Genomic DNA, 14099 nt, shown 5'->3' on the forward strand with positions numbered 1-14099 from the left:
TTTGGGCAGCACGGTAGAACAGGTGGATAGCACTGTGGCTTCACAGCACCAGGGTCCCAGTCTGTGCAGAGTCTGCACGTTCTCCCTGTGTCTGTGTCGGTTTCCTCCGGGTGCTCCGGTTTCCTCCCACTGTCCAAAGACGTTGCAGGTTAGGTGGATTGGCCATGATAAATTGCCCTTAGTAACCAAAAAGGTTAGGAGGCGTTATTGGGTTACGGGGATAGGGCGGAAGTGAGGGCTTAAGTGGGTCGGTGCAGATTCGATGGTTATGTCCAGTTGATCATTCTGGGCTCTGTGGTTAAAGAACCTTTTGATGTATTTCAAAATTTGGTGGCAAAAGTGTTATTGAAGAATTGTTCTTTATACCCTCAGGTCGCTTGGCTTGGCTGGTGTATATAGTTGGTGCTGTAATTGGAGGTAGATTAACTTTTACATGTACTGATGAACAAGACTCAATGGATGGAGAATTAGTTTATCGGTAAGTCAGTTTTAAAAAAAATATGCTATTTTTATACACTTTGAAATGCCATTTGTGATGGGATATATATGTTATAGTATGACGTTTACATGGCATGAGCTTTGTCTCTAGTAACTGTTCATAAATGGAAGCATCAGAAACTGTAAGGATCTTTTTGTTTCTTTGAAGTTTGTGTGATGTTTGACGATGATTACCAATACCAGGTTTAATGGAGAAGGTGACTGGTTTCATTGACGAGAAGAATGTTCACCAGTTGCCCACAGATTCTTAACTGTAGTTACTCAACACTTATCAATGTTACCTCTCATCAGAAGGTGGAAGATGGAGTACAAACAAGCATATATTTTAGTACGGTACTGATGGAGTGTTACGTCATTGGGGGTGCATGTCTTAGATGAGATGTTCAATTGAGGTCTGGCCTGCCTGGCGGAAGTTAAAAATTCTTTGGTCATTAGCCGAAGTAGACCAGAGAATTGTCTTGGTGTCCTGCACTCATTCAGCAACACCAAAAACAGTGTGGGGGATGGAGGTGTAGAGCGGTTGGACATCCATAGGAAGAGGAGGCGGTTGGTGCCAGGGAACTGGGAATTTTTGATATGACAAAGGGCATCAAATGTTGGTGGGAAGAGACTGGAGAAGGGGAGATAGGATTGAATCAAGATAGGAAGAAATGGATTCCGTGGGCAGGGACAGGCTGATACAAAATGTCTTATCAGGGCAGTCCTGTTCGTGGATTTTGGAAAGGAGATATCCATAGAATCCCTACTGTGCAGAAGGAGGCCATTCAGCCCTTCGAGGTTGCACTGACCCTCTGAAAGAGCACGCTACCTATACCCACTCCCCCAACCTATCCCCATAACCCCACTTAATCCATCTTTGAAGACTAAGGGGCAATCCACCTGACATGCACATCTTTGGGGGACTTACGGTGACGGCCATGGAGGAGTAGGTCACACATTTGATAGCTCCCGCCGTGACAGATTTTGGACCTTTTCCCCCCTTTTTCCCCAGATTTTATGGGATAAATTGGTGAAGAGTGAGACAGTGAAGAGAAATCCCTCTCCAGTGTATGGAGAATTGGACCAGAAGTGGCTGTGTGAGAAGACAAAGTCCTATAAGGAAGATGCCACGTGGGAAAGCATGGCAGAGAGCAAGGGCCGTGGGGAGACGGCACAGTAGTCGACGGAGCAGCTGGTGAAGTTTTTCAAAGATTGCTTCGCCAAGCTGAAGAAGGACACGCTGGACCCGATTAAGGCTTCGATTGATCAAGTTGTGCAGAATCAAGAGACCCATGGAAGAGCGATCCAGGAGGTAGAGAAAAGGGTGTCTGAGCACGAGGAATACATAACCGTGCTGGAGACCAAAGTGGAGATGATGAATGACCGCCAGAAAAGAATGCAGGAGAAGCTGGAGGACCTGGAGAACATGTCCAGGGGGCAGAATCTTAGAATTGTCGGCCGCCCTGAAGGCAGTGAGTGATCAGATGCAACGGCTTATGTGATGGTTATGTTGGAGAAGTTGAAGGGGGCTGAGGCGTTCCCTCGGCCCCTGGAAGTGGACAGAGCGCACAGAGCTCTCGCCAAGAAGCCCCGAGCGAATGAGTCGCCAAGGTCGATGGTGGTACACTTTCACCGATTCCTGGACAAGGAACACGTTGTGCGGTGGGCCAAGAAGGAACGCAGCAGCAAGTGGGAGAATTGTGAGCTGCGCATTTATCAGGACCTGGGTGCGGATTTGGCCAAGAGGCGAGCTGGGTTTAATCGGGCAAAAACGGTGAAATTTGGCATGCTGTACCCAGCCCGTCTGTGGGTCACACATGAAGAATGGGACTTCTACTTCGAAGCACTAGACGAAGTATGGACTTTTATTAAAGAAAAAAGGCTGGAGGTGAACTAAAAGACACTGAAGCCTTGGAAAGCACTGTGGTGGCGATTTGCTGTGCTGGGCTGAATAAGTATAAGTAGTGTTATGTGTAATAAGGGGCTGTTGTGATGGCTAAAGTTAACTTTGTCTTGCAGCGAGCTGGTTAGAGAGGGGGTGGTCTTTGGGGCTAGTTCTGTTTATGTGTGTGTTTTTTTCTAAAGTGGCTGTTTCTTCACTGTTTTTTCTGATGTTTGTTTACTGAGGAATGTGATGCTTTTAATATGTTCGTCCAAGTGGGGGGAGAGGGTAGAGAACAATGGGGAAACAGACTCCTTGGTCCCATGGGCGGGCGCTATCAAGTCAACATGGGTCAGCTGACTCATGGAAGCACAGTGGGGGGCGACCAGGTGTTAATCTGGAGCTTGACTTGGGGGGTTGGGTTCTAGTGCTGTTGCTTTGGGGGGGGGGGGGGGGTAGGGAGAGGGGAGGTGGAGCTGCTTTGCTGACAGGGGAGGAGCTGTTATGAGGGGACAAAGGGGAGGTCGGGAACGGCGAATGCCTGGGGAGGTGGGCTGAAGGAGGCGGCTAGAGGCTGGCCTAAAAAGTGTGTTGGGGGGGTGTAGGCGGGAAGGCACCGACCAGGCTGATTACGTCAGAGGGTTGAATGGGTCGGTCAAGAGGGCTCGCGTGTTTGCACATTTGAGGGGGCTGAAGGCGGACGTGGCAATGCTACAGGAGACACACCTAAAGGTTATAGACCAGACGAGATTGAGAAAGGGCTGGGTTGGCCATGTATTCCACTCAGGGCTGGACGCAAAGACCAGGGGGGTAGCGATCTTGATCAATAAACGAGTGGCATTCGAGGCAGGGAGAATCGTGTCAGACAAGGGGGGCAGGTGCATAATGGTGAGTGGGAAGCTGGAGGGGGTGCGGGTGGTACTCTTGAACATTCATGCTCCGAATTGGGAACATGTGGAATTTATGAGGCAAGTGTTAGGTAAGATCCCAGATTTAGAGTCACATAAACTGATTATGGGAGGAGATTTTAACACAGTCATTGATCCGGAATTGGATCAGTCAAATTCCAGGGCAGGGAGGAGACCGGCCGCGGCAAAGGATTTGAAGGGGTTTATGGAACAGATAGGGAGGGGCGGAGTAGACCCATGGAGGTTTTCACGGCCAAGGGCAAAGTAGTTTTCTTTTTTCTCTCATGTCCACAAGGTATACTCCATCGACTTTTTTGTTCTGAGCAGGGCGCTAATACCGGTGGTGGTGGATACTGAGTACTCGGCAATCGCAGTGTCGGATCATGCCCCACATTAGGCGGATCAATGGGTTACTGTGGAGAGAGGGCAATGACCTCTGTGGAGACTGGATGTGGGGTTGCTAGCGGACAAAGCGATCTGTGGGCGGGTTAACAAGTCCATCCAGAACTACCTGGAAACAAATGATACGGGGGAGGTCTCTGCAACGACGGTTTGGGAAGCTTTGAAGGCAGTGTTCAGAGGGGAATTAACTCAATACGGGCCCACAGAGAAAAGGTGGAATGGGCTGAGAGGGATAGGTTAGTGGAGGAGATACTCCAGGTGGACAGGAGATACTCGGAGGCCCCAGACGCGGGGCTACTGAGGGAGCGGCGGAGGTTACAGGCGGAGTTTGGGCTGTTGACTATTGGGAAAGCGGTGGAACAGTTGAGGAAGGATTTATGTGTACGGGGAAAGACAAACAGAATGTTAGCGCACCAGCTCAGGAAATGGGAGGCGGCCAGGGAGATAAGTAAATTAAAGAGTAGAGACGGTAATACTGCCCTGAATCCAGTGGGGGTAAACGAAGTGTTTAAGGACTTCTATAGTAAATTATATGAGTCGGAACCCCCGGCTGGGGTGGAGGGGATGAGGCAGAATTTGCATCAGTTGAGGTTTCCGAGGGTAGATGAGGATCGGGTGGAAGGGCTGGGAGCCCCAATTGAGATCGAGGAAATAATCGAGGGGCTGGAAGGCAAGGCCCTGGGGCTTGACGGCTATCCGGTGGAATTCTATAAGAAGTTTTCAGAGATATTGAGCCCACTGCTGGTGAGGACATGAAATGAAATGAAATGAAAATCGTTTATTGTCACAAGTAGGCTTCAAATGAAGTTACTGTGAAAAGCCCCTAGTCGCCACATTCTGGCGCCTGTTCGGGGAGGCTGGTATGGGAATTGAACCGCGCTGCTGGCCTGCCTCGGTCTGCTTTCAAAGCCAGCGATTTAGCCCTGTGCTAAACACGGGTGGTGCCGAGTCCGGAGGTTGCGATCTTTGGAATGTCGGAATAGCCGGGAGTTCAGGGGGCGAAATAGGCTGATGTCTTGGCCTTTGCCTCCCTGGTAGCCCGGAGGATGGATCTTGTTAATGTGGAGGGACTCGAAGCCCCTGAGTGTAGGGAGCAGGGTTAGTGACATGGCTGGGTTCTCAGTCTCGAGAAGATAAAATTCGCCTTAAGAGGGTCAATGGTTGGGTTCACCCGGAGGTGGCAGCCGTTCGTCGACTTTCTCGGGGAAAATTAAAATGCCAGCAGATGCAGTATTCCAGGGGTGGGGCGGGGGGGGGGGGGTGGAGAGGCCGCTTTGTTGTTTTATGGTTGGGATGGGGTGTGAAGATTGGGATGGGGGTGGAATTGTTTATTATACCATGTTTATGTCTTTGTTATTGTTATTATTATAAAAACTTTCAAATACCTTAATAAAATATTTTTTTCAAATCAAAAAACATGCACGTCCTTGGACTGTGGGAGGAAAGCGGAACACCCGGAGGAAAACCATGCAGACACGTGGAGAACATGCAAACACCACAAAGACAGTGACCCAAGGCCGGAATTGAACACAGGTCCCCGGCGCTGTGAGGCAGCAGTGTTAAACACTGTGCCACTGTGCCGAGGTAGAAGGGATTGGAGGCTATGGAGGGAAGATCTTCAGAGGAGATGAGGTCAATGACAGTTCTGGAAGCAATATCATGATGTTTGATTGTGGGGCCATGGTCCGGGGGAGGGGGCAGGATGTGTCTGAGAGATGGCACTCAGCATCTGCGAGGTAGAGGCCTGACAACATTGGCACCACCCTTGTCACTAAATTTGATCACAAGGTCAGGGTTGGACCTAAGAAAATGGAGTGCAGCCAGTTCAGAGGGAGACAGCTTAGAGTAGGTAAAAGGGGCAGAGAACTTATGATGGCCAATGCCGTGCCAACAGATCTCAATGACAAGATAAAGTGCAGGTCGGAGACCAAAGGGTGGGGTCCAGGTAGAGGGGCTGTACTGGAGGTGGGTGAAATGAACCGTTGAACAGGGGTACGATTTCTGCTCAAATAAGCCATGAATACAGTCACACAGAGACGGAGATGATGAGTTTATCACCGTGCAGAGCCCAAAACTCATTGAGTTGGGGATGGAAGAGGATGAAACTGAATCCTTTGCTGAGTACAGAATGTTCAGCATCAGAAAGGGCAGGTCAGAGGGTGTAGTTAATACACAGCAAGGGATGGAATTGGAAGAAGGATTCGGGCAGAGGGACAGAAAGATGTATAGGGCCCTGGATGGACATTGGTGTCAGTAAGTTGTTGGAGCTCGCGTTCCTTAACACCTGAAAGGAAGAGAAAAAGCTTCTTATTAAGGCATCGGATGAGACTAAGAATAAAATGGAACTGGGGCAAGGACAGCTTTGAGAGAATTTGAGTTGGTGCTGCTGGAGAGAGAGGTCGAGTACATATGGCAGCGTATGACACTGAGTGTGGATCTCAGAATGCGACAAGAAAGGCAGAATGAGGAGGTACCTGTAATTTTTGATGGATTCAAAATATGAGGAATGTAAATTTGGGTGGAAGCCATGGGGGATGAATTGGAGACAGAGACAGTCACTGAGGAAGGAAATGTAGTTGTGTAAGCGAGTTTTGGTAAACACCTTTTCAAACACCAAGAGGAAATGGAAAACAATGAAGTTGAACATGGCAAAAGAGACAAACGGAAATCCTGTCGAAGGGAAAAGCAGCACTTTTCCAAGATAGGCATTCCTGGAAGAGAATTGACAGTGAATTAAACAATAAAATGAGCAAAATGCCATGGATACTGGAATCTGAAGCAAGAGCAGAGAATGCTGGAAACTCAGCAGAACCAGCAGCATCTGTAGGGAGAAGAAACAGTTAATGTTTCGAGACCTTTACAGATGGCAGCAAGATGTAGCAAACTTAAGAACAAGAGACAGATGGCCGCATATGTGTGTGGTGTGATAAGCTCACGTGTGCCATGTAGCCAATACAATAAATCAAATTGTAGGAAGTGCGCGTGAAACACTGCTTAACCTGAAAGGAATACTTGGAGCCTTGAGTAGTGAGAAGGAAGGAGTAAAGGAGAAAGTGTTGCTCCTTGTGCAATTGCAAGGGAAGGTGCTGTGTCTCGTCATTCATCTTATTTTCCCTTTGTGGGGCTTTGTTCTGACCTAACCTCAAATGTAAATGATTATTGGTAAGCCAGTTTGAGATGTGATGCTGTACCATATACATTTGTGCTTAAATGACTTATTCTACTGTCATAATTTAATTTAAAATTATGCTTTCGACTTATCTTTTCCACACTGGTGTTTTGAGGTCCCTCTCTGGTACCCTCTCTCACAAAGTTGTTAAGCCTGAGTTTGTTGAATCGGAAAACTGAAAAATACATGAAAACTGTCAGCATATTTGCCGGATGGTCAGTTTTTCAATCCTAACATCCACATTTTAGTGCTTCATCAAGGAAAACCGCATCTTGTTTTTGCTGGGTTATAATTAACAACCAATCATATTGCTTGGAAAGCTGGACTTGGGTTTCCAAAACTAAGCAGATAAATTGGTTGAAAGGATCTCAACCTGCCAAAATCAATCTGTCTGATTCAACATCTTCCCTTTGTTGAAATTGAGGTAGGATTGCTTCAGGATGAGCTGATAGTTTTGGAGAGTTCCACTTACAGCTGAGTTTATTTGATGGGTCCCCACATGAATTGAAGAAACAGATAGATTTCTAAAATACAGCTTTTATTTATTTTTTTCTCGAAGGAAGTGTCTGGACCATGCCTGGCTATTTAATGCAAAGGCTTATTTTCTTGAAGGCGAGTTTTAGACACTTTTTTTTAAGATGAGGAGCCCCTGTGTGACTGTATTCATGACTTATTTGAGTATTCCTGTCATTGCACTTAAGTAATTACCAGGGATTGGAAATAGAGTGCAGCAGAGTGTGGAAGCTGTTCATCATTCTGCCATTCTCACCTCCACTAGACAATCTTTTGTTTCTTTACTTGACTCATTATCACATGCACGCTCCTGACTGCTTTCTTTAGCAGTGGCGACTCACTATATCTTAAAGCTGACCTGATCCGCAATTTCATAGAACATAGAACATAGAACAATACAGCGCTGTACAGGCCCTTCGGCCCACGATGTTGCACCGAAACAAAAGCCATCTAACCTACACTATGCCATTATCATCCATATGTTTATCCAATAAACTTTTAAATGCCCTCAATGTTGGCGAGTTCACTACTGTAGCAGGTAGGGCATTCCACGGCCTCACTACTCTTTGCGTAAAGAACCTACCTCTGACCTCTGTCCTATATCTATTACCCCTCAGTTTAAAGTTATGTCCCCTCGTGCCAGCCATATCCATCCGCGGGAGAAGGCTCTCACTGTCCACCCTATCCAACCCCCTGATCATTTTGTATGCCTCTATTAAGTCTCCTCTTAACCTTCTTCTCTCCAACGAAAACAACCTCAAGTCCATCAGCCTTTCCTCATAAGATTTTCCCTCCATACCAGGCAACATCCTGGTAAATCTCCTCTGCACCCGCTCCAAAGCCTCCACGTCCTTCCTATAATGCGGTGACCAGAACTGTACGCAATACTCCAAATGCGGCCGTACCAGAGTTCTGTACAGCTGCAACATGACCTCCCGACTCCGGAACTCAATCCCTCTACCAATAAAGGCCAACACTCCATAGGCCTTCTTCACAACCCTATCAACCTGGGTGGCAACTTTCAGGGATCTATGTACATGGACACCTAGATCCCTCTGCTCATCCACACTTTCAAGAACTTTACCATTAGCCAAATATTCCGCATTCCTGTTATTCCTTCCAAAGTGAATCACCTCACACTTCTCTACATTAAACTCCATTTGCCACCTCTCAGCCCAGCTCTGCAGCTTATCTATATCCCTCTGTAACCTGCTACATCCTTCCACACTATCGACAACACCACCGACTTTAGTATCGTCTGCAAATTTACTCACCCACCCTTCTGCGCCTTCCTCTCGGTCATTGATAAAAATGACAAACAGCAACGGCCCCAGAACAGATCCTTGTGGTACTCCACTTGTGACTGTACTCCATTCTGAACATTTCCCATCAACCACCACCCTCTGTCTTCTTTCAGCTAGCCAATTTCTGATCCACATCTCTAAATCACCCTCAATCCCCAGCCTCCGTATTTTTTGCAATAGCCTACCGTGGGGAACCTTATCAAACGCTTTGCTGAAATCCATGTACACCACATCAACTGCTCTACCCTCGTCTACCTGTTCTGTCACCTTCTCAAGGAACTCAATAAGGTTTGTGAGGCATGATCTGCCCTTCACAAAGCCATGCTGACTATCGCTGATCATATTATTCCTATCTAGATGATTATAAATCTTGTCTCTTATAATCCCCTCCAAGACTTTACCCACTACAGACGTGAGGCTCACCGGTCTATAGTTGCCGGGGTTGTCTCTGCTCCCCTTTTTGAACAAAGGGACCACATTTGCTGTCCTCCAGTCCTCTGGCACTATTCCTGTAGCCAATGATGACATAAAAATCAAAGCCAAAGGTCCAGCAATCTCTTCCCTGGCCTCCCATAGAATCCTAGGATAAATCCCATCAGGTCCCGGGGACTTATCTATTTTCAGCCTGTCCAGAATTGCCAACACCTCTTCCCTACGTACCTCAATGCCATCTATTCTATTAGCCTGGGGCTCAGCATTCTCCTCCACAACATTATCTTTTTCCTGAGTGAATACTGACGAAAAATATTCATTTAGTATCTCGCCTATCTCTTCAGACTCCACACACAATTTCCCATCCCTGTCCTTGACTGGTCCTACTCTTTCCCTAGTCATTCGCTTATTCCTGACATACCTATAGAAAGCTTTTGGGTTTTCCTTGATCCTTCCTGCCAAATACTTCTCATGTCCCCTCCTTGCTCGTCTTAGCTCTCTCTTTAGATCCTTCCTCGCTACCTTGTAACTATCCATCGCCCCAACCGAAACTTCACACTTCATCTTCACATAGGCCTCCTTCTTCCTCTTAACAAGAGACTCCACTTCCTTGGTAAACCACGGTTCCCTCGCTCGACGCCTTCCTCCCTGTCTGAGACAAAGAGACAAAGGATTTCAGTTAATCCTTTGTCTCTTCGGACACTTTTTCTTTCTTTCAGATGTGAGCGATTGCCAGTTTTAACAATTCATGAGTACCAATGTCACTCCGAATCTTTCTTTCCTTTGATTTCCCTCTAGCCCCATCCCTTCTTCCAGTATCATCCTTGCTGTGAATTCACCTTCCCCTCCCTGATTCTGAATGATCTGAACTTAGCAAAGGCCTCAACGTTATCCCTTTCGACTCCCACCTCAATGAATTTCAAGCTCTGTATAATCCTTAAGCTCCTCCCTCCAAGCTCAAGCTCCCCTTATTAGCCAAGAATTGTTCACCACACAGAAGACTTTTTCCCCCTAAAACAGTAAGTCCCTGTTTTAAGTCTCCCAGTTTTAAATCATTTCACTTTAACGTTGGTCAGTTAATGAAGCTCACACTCTAATTTAATGTCATAGGTTTTGTTTTAATGACCCGGTCTGCATCATTTTTAAGCAGCCTCTGCTGCTCCCTGCCCCGTAAACCTATAGTTTTAGCTGTTCCTGCCTCAGTGAACTGATTTCTTCATATCTTGACTTATTTTTCCTCCCCATGTTCAGTCGCTTCTCATCTCTTCAGGAACTCTCCTGATGCCCTCCATCATTTTAAGTTTTGTTTCCTTGCTCTATCTATTCTTCACCTAAGATTTCCAATTTCACTACATTCCTATTCTTCAGCAGGGTGATCTGAGAGGCTCTCCACCCTTTCCTTGAATGGCGGCCCAACCAGTCACCACCCACCACGTGCAGCGTGTGGGAATTCGTAGACGCTTCTTGCCGTCTGGATGACCACAAATGTGGGAAGTGCCATCAGTTTGAGGTCAGCGGGAGGCACTGAGGTGCATCTTGTGAGGCTGAGAGTTACATGTATAGCACATTTTTAGACGTGGTCACCCCCAGCTTAAGGGAGTGCAGTCAAAGAGAGGAGGGGTGACCTCCAGTCAGAAGAAGGGAGGGAGGCAGGCAGGCAGTTGGAAAAGCCCCAGAGTGCATCTCACCCTCACCATTATTCTGTGTTGGAAAACGGTGGGAGTGACGGTTCCTCTGGGGTGTGCAGCCAGAGCCAAGTTCACGGCACCATGGGTGGCTCAGTTACACAAGGCAGGAGGAGAAAGAGTGGAAGAGGAAGAGCAATGGTGTTAGGAGACTTAATAGTGAGTGGGGAGACAGGTGTTTCTGTGACCACAGACATGACTCCAGGATGGTGTGTAGCCTCCGTGGTGCCAGGGTCAGGGATGTCACTGAACTGCTGCAGGGCATTCTGGAGGGGGAGAGTGAAAAGTCAGAGGTTGAGGTTCACATTGGTACCAACGACATGGGTAGAAAGAGGGTTGAGATCCTGCAACAAGAATTTAGGGAGCTTGGTAGCAGATTGAAAAGCAGGACCTCAAAGGTTGTAATCTCTGGATTACCCCCAGTACCATGTGTCAGTGAGCATAGAATAGGAGGATAGAGCATGGATGAAGGGTGTAGGAGAAGGCTTTAGGTTCCTGGATTGCTGGGTTCGCTTCTGACAAAGTTGGGACTTTGACAAGTTGAATGGTTTGTACCTAAACCGGAATGGGATTAACATCGTTATGGGGAGTTTTGATGGTGATGTTGGAGTGGAGTGTAAACTAATTTGGCAGGGGGATGTGACATGGAGTGGAGGCAGAGTATGGAGTAATGCACAGTCAAATATAGATGAAAAACAAAAGGGCAAGGATGGATGGCATTTATTTTAATGCAAGGTATCTTGCGAGTAAGGCAGATGAGTTGAGGGTGTTGATTAACACATAGGAATATAATATTATTGCTATCACAGAGACATGATTGAGACAGTGGCAGGACTGGCACAATCAATATCCAGGGTATAGAACTGGGGCTGTTTAGCACTCGGATAAATCGCTGGCTTTGAAAGCAGACCAAGGCAGGCCAGCTGCACGGTTCAATTCCCATAACAGCTTCCCCGAACAGGCGCCGGAATGTGGCGACTAGGGGCTTTTCACAGTAACTTCATTTGAAGCCTACTTGTTACAAGCGATTTTCATTTTCATTCCATTTCATTCATTTTCATTCATTTCATTCAGGTGAGGGGGGAAGGGGTGCATTGTTGTAAAAGAGGAGATGGTGTTGCAATATTAATCAAGGCCTCAATTACTGCAAGAAGTTTTACAACACCAGGTTAAAGTCCAACAGGTTTGTTTCGATGTCACTAGCTTTCGGAGCGCTGCTCCTTCCTCAGGTGAATGAAGAGGTATGTTCAATTACTGCAGTAAGGAAGGCTGATATCTTAGAAGGTTCCTTAAATGAGACCATATGAGTAGAACTTATAAGCAAAAAGGCGGCAATTACATTTCTGGGAGTGTACTATAGGCCCCCAACAGCCAGGGAGAAATAGAAAGGCAGATATGTAGACAAAGCTCAGACAAATATAATAATAATAGTAGGGAGTTCCAATTTTCCCAATGTCACCTCGGATAGTCAAAGTGCGACAGGGTTGGAGGGGACAGAATTCTTGAAATGCAGCCAGGTCAGATTTTTATGCCAATCCATAGAAACAAGAGAGGGGCGGTGCTGGACCTAATTTTAGGGAATGAAGCTGGGCAAGTGGTAGAACTTCCAGTAGGGGAGCATTTTGGTGACAGTGACAGGAATAACAGGAATGCGGAATATTTGGCTAATGGTAAAGTTCTTGAAAGTGTGGATGAGCAGAGGGATCTAGGTGTCCATGTACATAGATCCCTGAAAGTTGCCATCCAGGTTGATAGGGTTGTGAAGAAGGCCTATGGAGTGTTGGCCTTTATTGGTAGAGGGATTGAGTTCCGGAGTCGGGAGGTCATGTTGCAGCTGTACAGAACTCTGGTACGGCCGCATTTGGAGTATTGCGTACAGTTCTGGTCACCGCATTATAGGAAGGACGTGGAGGCTTTGGAGCGGGTGCAGAGGAGATTTACCAGGATGTTGCCTGGTATGGAGGGAAAATCTTATGAGGAAAGGCTGATGGACTTGAGGTTGTTTTCGTTGGAGAGAAGAAGGTTAAGAGGAGACTTAATAGAGGCATACAAAATGATCAGGGGGTTGGATAGGGTGGACAGTGAGAGCCTTCTCCCGCGGATGGATATGGCTGGCACGAGGGGACATAACTTTAAACTGAGGGGTAATAGATATAGGACAGAGGTCAGAGGTAGGTTCTTTACGCAAAGAGTAGTGAGGCCGTGGAATGCCCTACCTGCTACAGTGGTGAACTCGCCAACATTGAGGGCATTTAAAAGTTTATTGGATAAACATATGGATGATAATGGCATAGTGTAGGTTGGATGGCTTTTGTTTCGGTGCAACATCGTGGGCCGAAGGGCCTGTACTGCGCTGTATTGTTCTATGTCCTATGTTCTATAACTCAGTAGGTTTTATGGTAGTCATGGAAAGGGTCAAAGAAGGACTGATTTGATTTATTTATTGATTTACTGTCACATGTAACAAAGTACAGTGAAAAGTATTTTTCTGCGGCCAAGGGAACGTACAGAGTAGACAAAACGAATAATCGACAGAGTATATTGACCAATAGCACATCGACAAATAGTGATTGGTTCAGTGCGGAACAAGGGCCAAATAAAGCAAATGCATGAGCAAGAGCAGCATAGGGTGTTGTGAATAGTGTTCTTACAGGGAACAGATCAGTCTGAGGGGGAGTTGTTGAGGAGTCTAGTAGCTGTGGGGAAGAAGCTGTTCCTATGTCTGGATGTGCGGGTCTTCAGACTTCTGTTTCTTCTGCCTGATGGAAGGGTATGGAACAGGGTAAAGCCTGGGTGGGAGGGATCCGTGACAATGCTGTCTACCTTCCTGAGGCAGCGAGAGGCGTAGCCAGAATCAATGGGAGCGTGGCAAGCTTGTGTGATGCGTTGAGCTGAGTTCACCACACTTTGCAATTTCTTGAGATCTTGGGCCGAGCAGTTGCCATACCAAGCTGTAATGCAGCCGGATAGGATGCTCTCTATGGCATATCTGTAGAGGTTTGTGAGCGTCGATGCAGACATGCCGAATTTCTTTAGCTTCCGTAGGAAGTAGAGACGTTGTTTGGCTTTCTTGACTGTTGCATAAACGTGAGTCGAGCAGGACAGACTTGGTGATGGTGACCCCCAGGAACTTAAAGCTATCGACCATCTCCACTTCGGAGCCATTGATGTAGATGGGGATATGTGTCGTGCTACGCTTCCTGAAGTCGATCATCAGTTCCTTGGTCTTTCCGACATTTAGAGAGAGGTTGTTTTCGGTCCACCATGCAACCAAGTGATCTATCTCCCTTCTGTAGTCTGACTCGTCGTTGTTTGAGATACGACTCA

At 46.9% G+C, this 14099-nt stretch overlaps 1 protein-coding gene across 1 annotated transcript in view; it reads left to right on the forward strand.

The window, feature by feature from the left end:
* Window positions 1–14099, forward strand: part of LOC140427374 (ran-binding protein 17-like) — a 1937807-nt gene that overhangs the window by 511391 nt on the left and 1412317 nt on the right. The window contains exon 13 of the mRNA XM_072512921.1: window positions 373–478. Within this exon, the coding sequence (XP_072369022.1) occupies window positions 373–478 (106 nt within the window). The remainder of the gene's footprint in view (window positions 1–372; window positions 479–14099) is intronic.

Source organism: Scyliorhinus torazame, chromosome 7 (genome assembly GCF_047496885.1).
Source record: "Scyliorhinus torazame isolate Kashiwa2021f chromosome 7, sScyTor2.1, whole genome shotgun sequence".
Lineage (NCBI taxonomy): Eukaryota > Metazoa > Chordata > Chondrichthyes > Carcharhiniformes > Scyliorhinidae > Scyliorhinus > Scyliorhinus torazame.